The sequence below is a fragment of the Cydia amplana genome, chromosome 6, assembly GCF_948474715.1.
Source record: "Cydia amplana chromosome 6, ilCydAmpl1.1, whole genome shotgun sequence".
Classification (NCBI taxonomy): Eukaryota; Metazoa; Arthropoda; class Insecta; order Lepidoptera; family Tortricidae; genus Cydia; species Cydia amplana.
The window spans coordinates 19,459,628-19,479,662 of record NC_086074.1 but is presented as its reverse complement, the minus strand read 5'-3'; the positions used below and the strand labels follow the sequence as shown (position 1 = coordinate 19,479,662).

Genomic DNA, 20,035 nt, shown 5'->3' with positions numbered 1-20,035 from the left:
TACATTATAAACTGACGGTAGGGAGATTATAATCTAACCTAACCTAACCTACGTTAGATTATAAACTAACGGGTTCACAATCTTACGGTGTCATAAATAAATAATAGGGGACATCTTACAGAGATCAACCTAGCCCCAAACTAAGCAAAGCTTAAATTGTACTATGGCTGTTAAGCGACTATATACCCACTTATATAGATAAATACATACGTATATACATAGAAAACACCCATGACTTAGGAAAAAATATTTCTGTTTATCACACAAATAAATGCCCTTACCGTATTCAAACCCAGGACGATTGGCTTCACAGGCAGGGTCACTACCAACTAGGCCAGACCGGTTGTCAACTGATATCATTCATTAAGTATCGTTCAATTACGCTCGTATTTGTCCGTACATGTTTTGGCGCGGGCGAGATGCACGTTAACTAAATATAGCGTCCTTAAGATATCATTCTGATGTCAATGTACGTTCGAATTGGCCTGTAGCTAATTTGCCATGGACATAAAATACATGGTGTCAAATTAGGCAGTCCCAAAAATGTTATATCATCCATATGTATGTATTATGTACCTACATCTATTTATTGTATTTTGTTAGCAAGTACCTATACCTACTAAAGTTAAAGATTGGTTATCGTCAATTTAAGGGATAATAACATGTTCAATTAAATTAAGGTATTAAATACAGATTCGGACTAAGAGCCAAAAATATGAATATCTCATCATCATCACCATATGTAACTTAAGAGCTTTGCTCTTGTCGGTGGAGTAATCGCCAATCATTTCATGAATACCTACACAACCTTAAATTTGTACTTATCGTACGAGCGAATGAGAATAAAATAGCATCATTTTGAATTATGATGTCAACTGTAACTTTAAATTGGCCTCGTTGTCTTTCATTAGACTCAACCAACGCATCCAGTCTATACAGAACAGGAGCCATTTGAGAACTGTAAACCCCCGGAGAAATCTTAGACGAGCAATCGAACTTACGACCGAGGTCCGGACTGAATTTATGCTAGGAGCAAACCTGACGAGAATATCTTGAATATCGAACAGGTAACAAGACTGGGGTAAAGTTGTATCTATAACCTATCTTTAGAATATAGATTCGATTGGTAAGTTAGAACATCAGGTCGTATTGTGTGTGGTCTTTGAATATAGAACAGGTAATAAGACTGGGGTAAATTTGTATCTATAATCTATCTTTATATTTAAAAATATTGTGGCCATTTACTACTTTAGTGTATATATAGGTGTACCTCTCGCGTCGAATGATGGTCCTTATGACAGGTAAATCATTTTGATATTTGGAGTAGTTGTCACGTAAAATGCTAATCATTTTTTGGAAGTTTAACTCACAAATTTAGGTATTTAGAAATGTAACATCTAAAGAAGTAAAACATATTTGTTCAACTATTTTTTATATTAAGCCCAACCAAAAGATACTTGCGGTATAGGTACTACAGATTTGACGTCAGAGGTATAGGTTAAGAGAAAAGTAGTGCAACTTTGAAGAGCCGATCGTAAGGGTACCGCACAGGTATCTTCCATTTCAAAACTCATTCAATTGTTATTTAGAATAGCCTTCCTGGATTTTATTTCACAATCTTTGACGATGCCTAATACGGTAGGTACCGCGAAATGTCTGATTCGATATCGTAGAAAGTTGAAACAGGTTCATCTCGTGTGGTGTGGTGTGAAAGCATGACGAATTGAGTCCTAGAACTTCGATTTGATAACCCATTGACGTTTCTGATAAACACGTGAATCTAATAATGATATTATCGAAAATCTGCTTCTTCGTATTTGCAAACACGGCCGTCCTTTTACTTTCAATTAATTAAGGTATATCAGCGTTTTAATGAAACAGAAAATGTACACGTGTAAAATCCCTGCCCAAAAGCCGGCTAGATTATCAACTCCATAGGCCCATTACTCCACCGTTAAGCTGTTTAGCCCACGTCCTTTTTAATAAGGTTCGGCAAATTAAATATGGCCTTTTAATTTTTGATGGAAGTACAGGCTGGCATGAGAGTGTTTTGTTTGGCCCGCGCGAGCCCCGAGGGTGTTATTAGATCCGTTTAGTGGATTCAATGGATGTTTAAAGACCGTATTTGCGCCCGTTTGTTGTCCCTAATTCTTGGAGTCACGGAAAAGATTTGCAGGATTTCTTTGCGAGGATTGGAGTGTCTTTTAATTGTCTGTACCTACGAAGTTCGTGGCAATTTCTGTAAAGAAAATGTTTGTGTAATATTGAGTAATGATTTTTTTTAATATGAATGCACACTATTTTATAGTTTGTCATAAACAACCAAGTGACTTTGAGTAGGAGTCTTACAACAAGCTGTTGGCAGTTGTCAGGCCACGTTGTCTTTAGAGGCAATACCTAATAAATGTCTACTTACAATTTACGTTTGTCTCCGACACAAACTGATGCTCTTGTATTTTACTTTTCACATTTTCACGTAGAAAGAAACTCATTTTAACTCACGAAACTATGCAAGTTATATGAATATTGCAACAATGTACCAGAAAACTACTGCCGAAACAAAGTAAAGATAGAAGTTCCTTACACTTGCCATACAACTCCGAACTTAATTAGCATACAAATACAGACTAAAACTAACAAAGTGCAGCGAACTCTACATGTGAGATCTAGGCATATCATTAGCTCCTGAACTTAAAATAATATAAGCTATATTGTAATGAAATTTGGAACTTAGGCATTTTGTGAGCCGCTACTTAGTATAAAATGTATTTTTATTGGGGCACTCCATACGAGAGAGAGTGTTTTTTCTTAGTCATAAATACATTTTTTATGTTTATCAAGCATCATCTACTTGGATGGAAATAATAACATATCAGTAATTTTATTCAGTATCACGCTATCGGTGCCGATACCTTTTTTAAATTGAACCTATTTACTTCATTTTAACTGCATTATCTTACATTATTTCGTGATGTGCATCTAACTAAGGTTGAGTATATTTCTTTTCTTTTTGTTGTCTGTACTTGTTCGTATATGTTTTGTGATTTTCACGAATAAATTGCCTTTTATCTTTTATCTTTATCTAATTTAACCATTATTTTAACCAAGTCGTTGATTTAACCGTAAGTTTTGTGTAGTATACAAATATTGTAATAATGTATGCTTGACGTTGTAATTGTAACATTTTTACGTTCAAGATGCAACCTCGCAGCGGATGCGGGTTGGGAAGTAAAATATATCTACCCAACATGTAAGCTAGTGCTTTATTACACGAAGCAGACAAGCTCACACACACTTAAATTACGCGATAACTTTAGACAGCGGAACGCAGAATTGACGGCAAATGAACTAACTGCGTACAGTCAGCAACAATAGTTTCTAAGCGGGCGATGTGTCATGATACTCATGATATACAGGAATGATCTTGACGCGACTTTATTGTTAAGAGAATAAGAGCGCGTCATGGTAATTTTGAACACGCCCGCTTAGCAACTTCTGCTACTGACTGTACAATACGATAACGAAGCAAACAATTTTGAACTTGCACAGCGCATGATTTGAGAACAGTATGACTTACGGCGCGATTCGGAAAATGAATAAGAGATTCACTAGATATGAAATAGTAAAGATATGTGACGTTCCACGGCAAAAGGTACCATTGCCCCGGCTGAATATTGGAGCGGCGTTAATAATAGCGTAAGCCGCAGCCGCCATAAGGTACCTTTTGCAGTGGAACGTCACATATTTTTACTACATATTTCATATCTAGTGAATCACTAATTCATTTCCCGAATCGCGCCGCTATACGAAAAGTTAAGAGGGAAGATTCATAGCTTTGCGATCCTAAATAACGGTACTTTTTCTATTAAGCTCCATTTCGGGAGAAAACGGTTTCCACTAACTAAATACTAACAAATCACTTTGGTTATGATGTCGATCGCTTCAGAATAATATAGATATCGCTTTAAAAAAAAAAAGCAAAACGTATAAACCTCCTTTTTAGAGGAGTGGCCAGACATAGCACTAGACAGAGATTTGTGGAGAAATTGGGGGGAGGCCTTTGCCCAGCAGTGGGACACGACAGGCTCCAAATAATAATAAACCTAGTTTTTCATTGTGTCAATAAAATACTTCGGTAAACAATTATGGAGAATGGAAAATCTTAGTCCACGTTCGTCTTAACCTTAACCCACCTATACCTCAGTTAAATTATTCTAATTATTTGGTAACATTTTACATTCCCTAGTTAACATACTGTTTCACAGCTGTTTACATAGACGCCAACTTCACGCGTTGCGATCGAGTATCTTGGTGGCACATATCACAGTCACAGTTATTTCGAATAACTGTCGTACAAAGCTGTGCCTCAGTTAATTAGATGAAAGTTCCAAATTAGAATTGGACAAAGCTAACTAGGTATGCATGGGATTTGCAAAGTGTGGAAATGTCAATATCTATGACAATATGTACGTATGACGTTTATAATGGTACATCCTCAACTTGTTGAAAGCACGGCTATAACCGGGAAAATCAAAGTTCGTCATATGCGTGCATTTTTCTCTGTCACTCTAATTATGTCTTAATGAGAGTAAAAGAGAAAGATCCAGTGCAGATTATTTAGCGCCTCTGTGAAAGTTGAAACTCCAATTAAGCGTTTGGCTTTACTCTCCCTACTTTCAAGGCCACCGGATGCAAGCACGCGTGTTACCCGGTTGTGACATAATAATATAACAACGTCACATCAAACAAAGCACACGCGAAATAAAGCAACAAAGGGGCGTGAGCTCATGAAGAATGGCCGAAGTTTACGACAAGTCATTGTTGTGACGTCACGGGCGGGACTGGGGCGGAAGCACTTGCTTAGCATGGGCAGAAATAGATACTGAAGTATAAATAAGTAAGAGGGTAACGTTTTTAAGAGGGAGCTGGCGCATAATTCTAGTTTTTTTATTGAATTGTTGCTCGTCATAATCAAAACCAAATGCCTCGAAAAAAAATGACACGATATATACAAAATATTTGATAGGGTAGAATCCATTCCTTCATCTAAGAGCACCGACTGTTCGAGCCTTTACTGTTCGAGCTTGATGTTGATCCTCGAAAATTGGATTAAAACATGTCTAGAGCTAATAAAACTAATACCTAAATAGCATAATTTAGATTTAAGGCTATTGCTGTGCCCTACCAGGGTCCATGTGAAACTTACTTTTACTATGTAATACCAAATGTAACAACCATGGATGCAATAATCAATTATGAATTAAACGACTTAACGAGTTATTCACGTATTGTTAATAGTTAATAAAAACAATTTTAAATCCAACTACTGGAACTAAGCAAAAATCGACTTGTACAATGTAGCTCATAGCCAAAAGGGTTATAAAACTTGAAAAACACATTATCGCGTATAAACCTTCAAATCCAGACAATACTACAAACAGCCATGCCGGTATCCATTTAGACAATATACCTCGCGCAGCCACGCCTGCTGCCAGCTCATCAGTTGGTAACTAAAGTCTCAACATTAACAAACTCCAACTAAATCACAACAGGGGTCTATTTAAAAGAGTCGAGGGAGAAGTTCCCTAACAAGTAGCGACAAACGGGCGGAATTATAACAAAGATACCGAGTTCCGAACTTGCTGTTTGATATAGTACCGGGAATTGCTGATTCAGGTGCCGGCGAAGTTGTCAACACTGTTTTGATAATTATTATAAAAGCGTTTTGAAATTGCGTACGATACCTACTTTAGATATCGATGTTTTTTGTCAGTTGCTAGTTTATAATCAGGATATTCATGGTAGTCAATGCAAGATGGAGGCACACCTACATGTTTATTTTGTAAGTTTTCATCCCTGATTTGCCATTTCTCGTTCAAGAATTATAAAGCTACAAAAACTTTTCTAATAGGAACATTGATATCAGTCCCGGTAACAGATCGCCATAAACTCTAACAAGAAAACTCCAAAAATCCCTTCCAATATACCCTCAGAGACCCCCAATATCTATAAAGCAATACAATACCACTATTTGAAAACGAATCCCAAAAACGCAACCTATAACTCTTCTAGAAGAGAAATGACTAAGCTTAAACATAGGATCACACGGTCCAACCGTCTCTCGATTTCTTCAGGTTGCAGAGCGCAAGATCCATCACAGCATTAACCTTAATGGCACCTGCATAAGGTTCAATTTACAACGTGAAACTTGTTGTCCTGAACACATACGTTGAGAAGGAAAAGGTTGTATGTGGATAAGTTTATCCATGTTTGTTGGTCGTTTATCTTCCGAAGTCTGAGAATCGTAAACGTAGAGTTCAGACGGGGGTTAATCAGATTTCGCCGTTTATTTGCAGACTACGCCGGATCGCAGCTCAGCTCTTGTTTGTATTTAGAGTTACACGTGTTTGAATACATCTCAATATTGCAGGCTGCATGCGGGGTTATGTTTGCAAGTCTAATTAAGCGGTTAACGAGACTGATACGGGATTTAATTTACACTAGATTCCGATTTTGTAGCTTTTCGGCGAAGGACACAACATTGATAAACTAATATCAACACGGTCTATAATCTACAAGCACTACTACTACAGCAACTCATACAACTAGGTCCTAAGCAGCAACATGAACCCTGGCCCTCCTTAGGATGTAGTAAATGGGAAAGTACTTAGTTATAATGTTTTTGAAATATAGGATTAGGATAATATTATGATAGGGCGCACAATCACAACCTTGATCTTTAAAACCGGTATTAAAGTCGGTCTGAAGAGTCTTATTGACTTGTTTTGTGTTGCAATGATGCGTAAAGGTCACGGATAGGTAACTGAAAATGTAATTAATATGTATACTTATACATTGTTTTGTTTTAAAGTGGGAGTTAAAACAGTCCGTAAAGTTACAGCTATAAAGACAGGGTATCTTAGTTTCCAACGTTGGCAACGTATTGTTATCTCAAACGTGACTTTATAAAGTCGCCAATTTAAAAGACAATCTCGAATTAACATGAGTTGTCATTTTACGAGATTCAACCCATAACTTTTCATGGCAGCAATCTAGTAGTTGGGACGTGAGACACTTTCGTAGAAAAACAGAAGAATTCATTGTCACATTTATATACGGATTTGTCACACAAAAAATGTCTCCGGATTACCCGATAAGTTTTGGTATCGACTCGTTCCGGGTCGCGAGATGGATGCGACCTGAGGGCCTACCGCGAACCACGTTCGACGTGTTACCTCCCTGTCACACTTACGTACGAATTTACAAGTGCAACAGAGACAGAGAGGCAACACGTCGAACGTGGTTCGCGGTAGGCGCTCTGAACACGCCCATCCAGACCCTCACAATACTACGACAGCGCATCTATCAGGGCAAAGCTATTATTACCAATCGCGTAATAAACTCATTGTTTAGAAGAACCAGTATAAGGACGATTCTTCACCTCGCAGTTTTATTATAGATCTGAATGCCAGACTTTCAATGGTTTCCTTAAGTTGATTCGCTCAGTGAGCAATAGGACTACTCGTAACAGCTCAGGGTAAGGTGCCTCAGCCCGGTATCGACTAAATCGTTCTAAATTATGACGCCACTTCCCCTCAGTGTCGGAAGCTTTTATCGACATCACATATCTAACTCCGAATTTGTGAAAATTAGTGCGATAAGCGTCCTGACAGCGCAGATACACGATAAATTTTCCCCGATTCCCTGCCTAAAGTTTCAAATCATCTAACATTGGAAAGTGGACCTTAATTTACAACTCCCTCAGTTCAAATTGCAGATGCGTCCGCTTCATAATTTGTGGAACTGGCAAAGCTCCTTTCATCTGGCAAGCAGATTCGTTTATCGCCCGAATTAAACTCTACTCGTTTCGTTTTCGAGATTAATTTCGAGCTGTTTAGCGCGAGCTTGGTTCTTGTCTATCTAGCAAATTCTTTGCCTCAAAGTGAAAAGGGTTTGGTAAGCAGATTCGGGGAATAAGGTGTTCGGCGTTAAATAAATTCACGGGCATAACGCAATTTGTTCAAAAGATTTTATCCGCCCGAATGGATAGTGGTTAGATCGACTCGCGTTTAAGGAGCGGATCAGAGGGCAAATTAAATAAAGCGAAGGAATGATATGTCAACGTCGATTATCGTCAGCGACTTTTCCCCCTGCCGTTGAGACAGATTGTGACAGCTGTCAAAACTTGTTTGGTGTTGAAAGACAGAGAGACTTTTTATCTGTCACGATTCATAAGATAAATAATGTAAGGATACTGTTTGGAAGGACTAGTATATACTTATTATCAAGTTTAAGCGCTGTTGCACTCGGTTCAGATGCCACTTGTATTTAAAAGAATATTCCAACCGACGAGTTGTGAAAGTTTGCGAATAACTTTATCAGCACAACGTCATTATCACAGGGAAAAGATTCTAAGTAAACTCGATAAGAATATTTCCTCGTAAGCGCGCCTTCTTCAAGTTCCCTTCAATAACCTCGACATGCGTATAAGTAGTAACCCAGTTGACGGAGTTTGAATAATTTCCAATAGGAATGAAATTGTTTGTTCTGAACTTGGAAGACGAATCAAACGTAATTAATTTTAGTTAGAAACAATTGAGGTAGGTACTCCTGTTAACAGGGAGTAATTTAATTAAAAGAGCCCATGACTCATCTAAAGTTATTTTCGGTGTGTTCTTAACGTAAACAAGTATACTCGTGACACGTGATATAGACACTTTTCTGTTTATTTAATTGTGTAATTTGTACTCGCGTAATAAGTTCTTGTTATCTATTGAGCGTGAGATAATAATATAGTCATTGAACTTGAGTATGGCGTGCGTGATGTGTCATTTGAGTTGCAATAACCAAATACTCCTAATAAAAGTATCATTTATTTCCAGGCTGAACATCTTTTAGACAAATGAAAAACTAAAAACATCATTTTGATGAAACAAATTTAGTTTTCTGCTGCGTCATTAGCTTAGGTGCAGGATTTCGGAAGTTTCCCACCGGAATACGAATTCGATCAGAAGTCCCTACTCGCGATGGTATCCTACAGGGGTCGCAACCCGCGCACCGCAAACTAGGTGAAATAGACATAGTGGCGCGTTCTGTCTTTTGTAGTATATAGACGAACGGTGCAAAGGTGAGTATGTAGTTCTTCTCAACCTTGAAGAGCTTCCACGACGTAAAGTCATAGTTAAGTAAGGCGTCCGTACTGCCCTGCTTAAGTTTTATGTCCTTTATTAAATACATCAACGATGGACTATCTATAGTAAACTTACGTGAGCAGCTGCGTGGTGTCCTTCTCAATCTTGAAGAGCTTTCTCGACGTGTAGTCGTTGAATTTGAGTATGGCGCGCGTGATGTCCTGCTTGCGCTCTATGTCGGCCTGGTCACCGCCCTGCCACGACTCGATGTAGACCAGGGACACCCGCGTGTTTAGGGTCCGGAAATACTGGGGAAGAAAAAATATACTATATTAGGATCTTCTTCCTCGCGCTGTCCCGGCATTTTGCCACGGCTCATAGAGCCTGGGGTCCGCTTGGCAACTAATCCCAGTAATTGGCGTGGGCACTAGTTTTTACGAAAGCGACTGCCATCTCACCTTCCAACCCAGAGGGTAAACTAGGCCCGTATTGGGATTAGTCCGGTTTCCTCACGATGTTTTACTTCACCGAAAAGCGACTGGTATCAAATGATATTTCGTACATAAGTTCCGAAAAACTCATTGGTAGGTACGAGCCGGGGTTCGAACCCGCGACCTCCGAATTGCAAGTCGCCCGCTCTTAACGCTAGGCCACCAGCGCTCTCTCTCTAAATATACTATATTAGGATGTGCTATCAAAATTCATCACCTGTATACCTACATATCAAGTGTGTGCTCGACCAACAACCGCATTTATAAAATACAGAATTGTGTTGTGCAATTAGGAAGTCTTCGTGCTCGAGGATTTTTTTAAATATTTCAACATTTCATTACATTTGCCACTAAACGTGAGTACCAAGTAGCAAATGTGTGTCAATCAAGGGCAGATACCCGTAGACCACACTATAAGTACTTGTATTGATCTTACATCCTAAAACCAGAATCAGAAAATATCCCTATTTATGAAAAATACATCTAAATATGAAAACATGTTTCTAAGGATTCTCGCGGGCTCTAGTTATTATATTACAATACTTATGAATCACAAAGAGAATGTGAAATGAAGTAAACGGTAGGTAGAAAAATTAAGAGAATTAGAACCAAACTATTTCTAATTAAGTGAATAATTAAAAAATAATTAATATTGTCCTTCGCTGCCTGAAACACAGGGAATCCTAGTTCAGGCATTTGTAAACCACTTGTCTCTATAAATTCTTAGTCTTTAAGAACAACCATTGTACTATACTTTTCTCAATAAATTATTTGTATTTCACGACGTTGTTTTCCTAATAAATTACCCGCACGGCCATTATAAAATATATTTTAAAGTTAAGAGTTCATTAAATTCAAGACCGAAATTGCCCTTGATTATTGCTTATCAAAATGATTTGTATCGCTGTCAACAATACCTATATTTAATTTCTTCAAGGAGCTCACTTATATTTTGTTGTCCACTTCTCCATTTCTTTGATCTCCCTACCTTTAATAATTCATTATTATACTCATATTACAATCCCTTTGATGTAGGGAATAATGTATATCTCAATTACCTATACATTTTAATGGCATTGGCACAAAACTTTCTCAGATAACGGGCGAAATTCTGACAGGCAACCCATAATCATACGGAGATAATGTAGAAACTTTAGCACATTTTCGGAACATCTCTAGTCAAATAAGTTGCAATGCGTGGCATTATAGTCTTTATTGTGATTGTAGAAGCAGCTATAAACGTGTATCATGGATGTTTGAAGATCTTTAATGCGGGATTGTGCTGTGGTAGCGGTGCCCGCATCAAATGTTTATGCAAGTTTTGGTATAGATATTATTATATAGCACCTTGTCTTCGAAGATCTGAGCATACGTTACTGTATTTGAAACATGTTCCAAATTTGAAAAAAAAAAAATTACTGTGTAAATGTGCATTGAGATTCTTGAAATTCAGAACAACATAGGTAAATGCTTAGTTCAAACATTAAATTAGGATATTATTTTGTAACAAAAAAATATCCAGTAATGTTAACTTTGGCGTTAAGAGAAAATATAAACAAGCTACATTTTATTCCTCTTTCTTTTACTTTTATTTCAAACATTGGAGAAAAACTAATTATGTACCTGTCATATTACGAAAATATGTCATACATATTAAAATAATAAGTTATACAAGTCACAGTTGTTTGGGTTCTACTGAATAACGTTTGGGTTTTACTCTTATATAAGAAACTAAATAGATTTTTTTCTGATAGAATTTTTATGAAGGACTTATTTTTTGCAAAAGTACCTAACGCTAAGACATTAATTTTAGTCTTAGAGATCCATAAATATAAGACTTCTTGTATTCAATTTTCTCAAAGTTAATTTAAGTTCGGGTTAGGTGCGAAAAACAAACATAATTATAACAATTTTTAAAAGCTCTTTACACTTATAATAAAATTAAATATCTGGAAGACCGAGCTTTGCTCGGAAAAAATAATCAGAGAGAACACCTAGGTAGATCGATTTTTCGCCCCCGAAGACCCCCATATAGCAAATTTCATCGAAATCGTTAGAGCCGTTTCTGAGATCCTCAAAATATATATAGGTACATGTAACTAAATAAATAAATATACAAGAATTGTTCGTTTAAAGGTATAAGATAAGATAAAACATCGGAAAAAATCAAACGAAGGAGCATAGGTAGTTATGGTTAACAATCAATTGTGTAAAAATAATTTTTGCTATATTAATCCAGAGAGGAAAACGAGTACTACGTTTGTATAGATAGATAAACGTACCTGCCCTTTCCCTTAAGGCTATAGTCCAGATAAACTACAGGGGTTTCAAAAAGTGCACAGAATTCGGGAAACGGAACACGCGAAGTCGCCATTAGTCGACAATTCAAGGTATAGACCAGAGACGGAAGGCCTTTGCAAAGATATCTTTATTTCCCTGAGGTCCCAAGGGACTGAGGATTGTGAATAGCCTCCTTTTTAGGGCAACTTCCTTCATCTATTATTACCGTCTACCCTCAACCGACATAATATTTTTTCGATGTGTTTGTCAACTTATGAAGTATATCTTATACCTTTAAACGAGCAATTCTTATATTTTTTTGTTGTATTTATTTTATTTATATATCTTATATATTGAGGATCTCGGAAACGGCTCTAACGATTTCGATTAAATTTTTTATATGGGGGTTTTTGAGGGCGAAAAGTCGATCTAGCTAGGTCTTATCTTTGGGAAAACTCGCATTTTTGAGTTTTATGTTTTCCGAGCAAAGGCCGGCTTCCCAGATATTTTATGTTATATGACATCTCAAGAACTATGTTACGTGCTAAAAGAGTACATATCAAAAGTAAATGTTTTAACTTTTTAACGGTCAATATGAAAAAAAAAACCCGATTCAAGCCTCATCACCTCCTTAAAAACCTTAAAATAAAGGATAAGAAATAAAGAATAAATAAAAAAAGATGTTATATTAAAAAAATAAATGAAGCGTGGCCTATAATAAAGGGTTAACTACGTTAATTCCCAAGGTTAATATCTACTTTCAAATAGAAAATTACTAATTACACAACTAAGTACATCCCTAACTGTAAAATTCACAGTCGAGAGACAGAATGACTGGCGAATTAGCATGCAATTAGCTTTTGCACCGGAGCTTCGGGTCTGATTAACCATGCGGTTTGAGACAGACACATGATTTCCTGGCCTGTCATAACATACGACTGATTCGAAATTCGAACTGTAGAAACAGTCCTATTTCACAGAGTTAGGGATACTTTTTCGTCCCGTTCTGTGATTTACCAACGTCGATATTATGATATTATCTATAAGGTGTATGTATTCGGTTAGTTCCGAAAGAAAAAACACTTTAAAATGTGGCGGACAGTTCCGAAAAGGGACGCTTATTAAAATAGAATATGAGTGATTTAAAATGATCTGCGGGATTACCCAATTTTCGGAATTACCCAAATACATCTTGCCTAATTCAAAAATGTATTAAAGAACAACATAAAGTTTCATCTAAGAACAACATTATTATCACAAAACCTGACCATCTGTGCCATTTTCCAATTAATATCGATGCGAATGAATTACTTCTGTTACATCTAAAATATGATTGTGTTTGTCCTTGACCGCTACTTTGACTTTTGTGTTTACTGAAAAAACGTTAAAAATAAGGGGGTAAAGTAAAACATTTTTAAAAGGGAAGGACCTGGCCCCGTAGACAACATGCCAATCCCTAACGCTCCGTAGCGACCGAAACGCAACTGTCACTGTCACACTAATATGGAAGAGTGATAGAGAGACACAAAGCGATTCGATGGCGAAGCGCAAGCGATCGTTACCTTGGCTAGGCCGCCAGGACCACATGTCCTACATTATGGCAACACTACATACTACACACTAATCTCACAAATCCCCATTTACCACCGTCTGCCTTCATCTAAATTTACATAAAACAATTCATCATGTGCTATTGTTTTAGGTGTGCAAACATCATCCTTACACGTCAAAATAAAATGGTCCTACGTAATGCCGAGCCGGATTAGAATACGTTGGTTTGTCACTGGTGATGTTTTGGATGAATGTACGTTTTAATCCCCTTTTTTAAGGTTTCTGCAGTACGTTTTATAAATAATCCACCATGGGAAAAATTGATTCGTAATAAGGGTTGGTAAAATAACGTATGCTAAAAATACAGCAAGCGAGTGTTAATTTTTACCGCAAGTGCTAATTTTGAGTAGGTATCGAGCAATTCGAGGAGGTAAAGGTCAAAAGATTTTCTCTGATGTTGAATTTTGAATTTAAATTGTGTTCCCAATTTTAAATCTTGAGCGTAAGCCATAGGCTTAAAACCCACGAAGCTTTCCTGCAGCATAAATCAACTTTCATGCCAGTAACAAGCAATAAATTATTTACGGTTAGAGTCTGTGCGGAAAGAGAAGAGTCGTGGATTGTATTGGGCCCCATACACTCCACGACTCTTCTCTTTCCGCACATACTTGCAATGTTTACATAGTAGGTACCTAACAAAGTCAGAAAGACGTAAGGGAAGTTAAATTATTAGGGTTGAAGAATACTTGTCAAAATTTTTAAGGTGGCCTAGCGGTAAGAGCATGCGACTTTCAATCCGGAGGTCGCGGGTTCGAACCCCGGCTCGTAGCAATGAGTTTTTCGGAACTTATGTACGTAATATTTGATATTTACCAGTTGCTTTTCGGTGAAGGAAAACATCGTGAGGAAACCGGACTAATCCCAATAAGGCCTAGTTTCCCCTCTGGGTTGGAAGGTCAGATGGCAGTCGCTTTCGTAAAAACTAGTGCCTACGTCAAATCATGGGATTAGTTGTCAAGCGGACCCCAGGCTCCCATGAGCCGTGGCAAAATGCCGGGATAACGCGAGGAAGAAGAAGACATTGTGACATTTAAAAATTATATCTAACTGATATCAGTCGCCCTTCTTGCTCGCGCCAATACGTGTACGGGCAAGTACAATGTAAGCTTGAATTGGCCTCTATGACTTGATATTAAAAAAATAGGTACAGCGAGTCACAATTTAGATTAAATCAAGATTCCACATGCCCCAAATCTGGCACGAAAAGAGCACTAGAAAAAGCCACTGTCACGGCACTCAAGTGCCAATAACAAGTCAATTGTTCGTGAACAAAGTCCACTCGAAGTCGCAAGGTCGTGGCGCCGCGCCAGCCATCGATCAAGTCTGTAACAACGGTATTAAAGCCTAGGTGACGGGGTTTTTGTGAGGTGGACGGGTATAATGAGGCGTTTGGGAGTTGTCAGTTTCCTCGAGACAGTTGGAGATTTACTGTGTATTTTTATGATATAGGAGGCAAACGAGCAGGAAAATCTTCTGATGGTAAGCAATTACCATCACCCATACTGTTCAGCGGAGGTCTAGTGGGCTGGTTCAGTAGATAGGCGAGGAACAGAAAGCCGAGCCGTCTTGATAGTCACATTTGTATATTTTAGTTTAAAAGCACACTATAAGCACAGAGGGGTTGTAAGTGCGATGCCGGTCTTAAAGATGAAGATATATGCTCTTTTCTTGAAGGTTTGAGGGTCGTGACGGTCCCGAAATACCGCAGGAAGGCAGGTGTATGATAATTTGGTCATTTTATTGCGGTAACATTAAGTAGTCTGAATTCTCGGGCGAGAGCGACGTACATTCGCCATCAGATATATCGGAGCGGCAGAGGTGCTCTAAATATCTGAACACGCACTCGCCTTGACAATAGAGGTGTGTGCAGATATATGTGAACACCTTGGCCGCTTCGATATATCTGATGACGACTGTCCGTGGGGTAGTTTTCAAACACATAAGGTAAACGTCCGAGTGCTTGTCATAATCCCAGTACGTAAATCACGTCTAAGGTTTAGGAGACAGCAGGGTTATCAATTGGGCATTGAATGTCGAGCACTAGCGGCCCGTTTAGAATTTTAAAGGTGACAGTCCATTTCCAACCGCAACTGCACTACTGTTCATTTTACTATGGAAAGTGACAGTAGCAGCGACGCGTTCATTACCAGTAGTGCAGCTGCGGTCAGAACTGGAATGTTACCCTAAGATAGGTACCTACGTCAAATATTACGTCTAGATGCGATATGGATTAGACGAAAAACGTACGTAGGACGTTAACCTTTTGATATTTACTTTTTGCCTTTAATATATTTAGAATAAGTATTTCAACTCAGACTGATTTCTGATGAGGGTCAGAAAGCGATGTTTTTGACACAAACTTTATTAAATTTAGTTCAAACCAGCACGTAAAATTAATTATTAATTTATGAATACTTTAGTAATGTGATCGAAAATTGTAAGAGTTTTTTTATACCACGTCGATGGCACTAAGTCAGTAGGTAGTATATTGGCGACTTGTAAGTATGGCGTCTCGATGTCTGTTGTTTATAGTTTCATATAATGCTCACCAAGTCAGCGATGTTGGCGATCTGTATGGCGTCATGCACCACTTCTGAGCGCGTGCTGCCGTTCCGTCGCTCGAACAACGCTCGGTCGATCACGACGAGCGCCGACTCGATGTACTTCGATGTCTTTCATACGTCGCTCCAACTATAGTTTATATAATACTCACCAAGTCCGCGATGTTGGCGACCTGTATCGCGTCATGCACGACTTCTGAGCGCGTGCTGCCGTTCCGTCGCTCGAACATCGCTCGGTCGATCACGAGCGCCGTCTCGATGTACTTTGTTGTCTCTCGCACGTCTCTTCTGCGTCGCTTCAGCTCCCGAAGACCGGCGTCTTTCCACCACCGCCAGTCGCCCTCCTTTGAGCGGGGCGTTCTTTCTCTGCAATAGAAAAAAAAATAGATTTATAATCTCAATCAGACCTTGGACCCCTATCGCAGCCCGCAGGGCCTACGATCATTGTACTGATTAAATAAGCTACGATTCAGTTACTAGTTCGGTAGTAGTTTTCATTGATTGTTTCATTCATAATAAACTTGAGTAATTTTGAGAGTGAAACCATCATAACCATGCAGAGTAAGCATCATACATTCCATTGTTAGGCATAGGTAGACCTCTTACATAAAAGTTTAGGGCAAAGTCTCCACGTTTAATGCGGATGACTATATTTCATCACAGGTTTTCTCAAAATGTTGTTTGCTATATTGCTAACAATTGCATTTGGTAAATTTATTTATAAATAATTATTGATTCATTGACAAAGTATTAAACAGCGGTTAATTTGAAACGCGCTCTATCCGTTCAGATCTTTTGACTACCCCATGTAGCTCAGCATATTGACATTACCTATTTGAACCTCCAAAACTCCAATGCACACGTTATTATGTATTAATTTTCACTACACTGCCACAGAAAGAGCTATATCTATTTAAAAGTTTATTGCACATATGACTATTTTCTATTGAACTATGGTGCAGGCAAGTTGGGATTGTTCTGTTATGTCAATTGCTTACCCGAACTAACTTTACCATTTTAAATTTGGTCTCCAACCGTTCACGGTAGTTATGTGACGCGAGGTCAGCTAATATTGGTTTGGTCGATAAGAGAGCGAGGATCGGGAATAATGCTAGGAACTATTTACCGACGAAACATCAGTGACTTATTAAAAAAGTTTCGCGTCCTGCCAAACAGTGGGTGTACTGTCGCGGTCATAAATATGTATAGGTACCTACCTACGCTTTTTCATTCGTCATTGGGTGAAAATGAGTATTTTCATAAATGTGTGCTTCCGACGATACATTGATTATGTTGCGTGTCAACATTGCTCTACGTTTTATTATTGTTTTTAGATTAAACAGCATAACCAATAGGTATAGCCGGAATTTTAATAAAAAAAACCCCCGTCCATTGGCCACTTTTAGAATGTTGGCTGTAATTTTATTACTTATTGAAAGGTCTTCAGTTATAAATTACAAAAAAAAAAACATAAAACTGTTAAGTAAATTGTATTCTCTAGCTCGAAAGCTGTCCTTTTAGATATCTATCAAAGAAAATGTATCAGAAAATAGCTTTCTCTGAGATGAAATTTCTATCAAACGATCCATTTTCTACTATATGTCTCGTAAAAGGAGAGTTTTATTTTAACCTTTAGAATATCTAGGTACCTAGAGTATATTCTTCGGGTATGGCGGTGCATTGAAGATGTGTGGTGGTTCGAGAAACGGCCCCCAGTTGAATTTTTTCTTTCTTTTCTAGTGATTATGCCAGAAAAAGTACAAGCTTTAAATTGTTAAATTTTCATTGGCTGGAGACCGAAGACAGTCCCAAATAAAATTTTCAATAATCGTCTTCTCCTTGAGTGCCCGAACAGCAGCGGATTAACTAAAATGTGTTTTTCCTCTGCCCGATGCCACGGCACATTTGTTTAGACAATCTCGTTCGGAAAAAGCAAACCGTCGGGTAATTTCTTCGGCAGATTTAATCCCTTTTGGGACTATTTTTGCCCGAGCGCTCCCGAGGAGCGACGGAGGTACCCGAATCGCGTGAATCGTGGGTATTTTTCAGGGTTGTTATTCCACGGAAGTTCACTGGTTTCTATCATAGATATTAGTGTGACATACATATGACGATACACGTTGAACAGGGAATGTTTTATTATTTCTTAAGTGTGACTGTTTTGATTGTTTGGTGTTAATTATTGCCTGTTATTTTTTGAAATAAATATCTGCCTTAAAACGGATTTAATTCCGAAATATTAAATTATGTGCGAAAACTCTAGCTGCCATGTGGATGACGTTACTTGATAATCAACAAACACATAAAAGACATTCAATTAAAGCAGGATACTGTTTGAAGTGTTAAGGGTTGGATGTTTTTAGTCACGTCATATATTATAATGGCCACGTTCCAAAAACCTTGATTCTAAATACTCTCATCTCCTCTTCCTCATGATCTATTTGAATTTCAATATTAATGCTTTAATTGCATTTATAAAATCATTTGATCTCGATAGACGCACGGAAAACATACGAGTTGTAATATTTTACCTAATCCCACCCGTAAAAACCATATATGATGTCGGATCACGCCTACCCGGGATTACCTGGGGCAAGTGAACGCAATCGACATAACATCCACAAAGTGACGGCAGCCAGAAACATATCCGCCTCTAGCGTTATTTACGTGTAATTGCTGCTTGTAAGTCACTGGGGCATGTACCCCATGGGGTATTTGGGGCTTCCTGTATAGGCTGTGTCTAAAACGCGCTCTGTGATTTTCAACCATTAAAAAGGAAAACGCGTTGTTTACCAAACTTTTAACCTAGAGTCAGACCGAGAAAAGTCTGCAGCGATTTTGATAGCCCACGCAGTGCAAGTGTCATTTTAAACGTCAAACTTCTATGAATTTATGACGTGTAAATAACACTTGCACTGTGTGGGCTATCAAAATCGCTGCAGACTTTTCTTGGTCCAACTCTAACTTCTTGATTTGTTCGATTCTGCGAAAGTTTATTAAATAATCACGTTACTGATTACGTTACTAATCAGTGACGTAGGTAGGTAACTAGAGAAAGGTCTCAAGATTGCTGTTCATATTTTTTAAACCTTGATCTTAAAAAGCGCTACGGGTTTTCAAAAACTCTGCTAGCTGCACGCACTGCACCTTAAAAGAAGAAAAAGGTTTGTAAAACGTTGTCGAAAAAAGTTAAAGCGAAAAAAAGTTGATAAGTGTGCATGGTAAAAATGACTTGCACAATAAAGTTGTTGCACATTTGTGAACGAAGTAAAACCTCATGGTCAAGTTGCAAACCTGTAATTGCAGATCCAAACAAGCAAGTCAAGCAGGATCGTGCGTACTAGTTTTAAAAATAATATAAGTCTATTTTCAAATTTATCCAAAATCAAAGAAAAGGAAACCCACACAATTATCTGTCTGCCGCAGTACATTGTTGAAGTCGAATCGTCACTATCAAGCCTGACTCTGATGGATAAAGAAACACAATATTATATTTCCTCCCCCGAGTTTGCTTTACAAACATGATTTGTGGATACGTTTTCCGCTTTCAAATTACATAACATTTTTTTGTGGCTTTGGGATTATCATTAAAGGGCCCAAGAAGTCTGTATATGTTTCAAAGGTTCAAGTCTAACCCTATATACCTTATTTACTAACATTTTGAATGAAGTAGGTATAGTACCTACTAGGACCCTCTGAGGTTGAAAATATGCATCTTATTCTACTCATCTTGAAAACACGTATTTCGAGGAACGCAAAAAAAAAGGTTTAATTACTGGATTACAGCACCTATTTAAAGTAGTTTCAAAATTAGTAATTAAACTTTTTTTTTGCGTTCCTCTAAATTTGTCCATGAGTAATGAGAATTAGTAATAAATACAATTTACCCGAAACTGTGACATTTTTGAGCGAATTAGTATCGCCATACAGCGAGGAAACGCGGCCAGCCTTCTGGGCACCC

General features: G+C 38.0%; 1 protein-coding gene across 12 annotated transcripts in view; it reads right to left on the bottom strand.

Moving 5' to 3' along the window:
* LOC134649042 (disintegrin and metalloproteinase domain-containing protein 11) overlaps positions 1 to 20,035 on the bottom strand; it is a 631,585-nt gene that overhangs the window by 26,657 nt on the left and 584,893 nt on the right. For all 12 annotated transcript variants that reach the window (XM_063503746.1, XM_063503744.1, XM_063503743.1 and 9 more), the window contains 2 exons: positions 16,227 to 16,440; positions 9,267 to 9,439 (listed from right to left, as the gene is read on the bottom strand). In XM_063503746.1, coding sequence (XP_063359816.1) covers positions 9,267 to 9,439; positions 16,227 to 16,440 — 387 coding nt within the window. The remainder of the gene's footprint in view (positions 1 to 9,266; positions 9,440 to 16,226; positions 16,441 to 20,035) is intronic.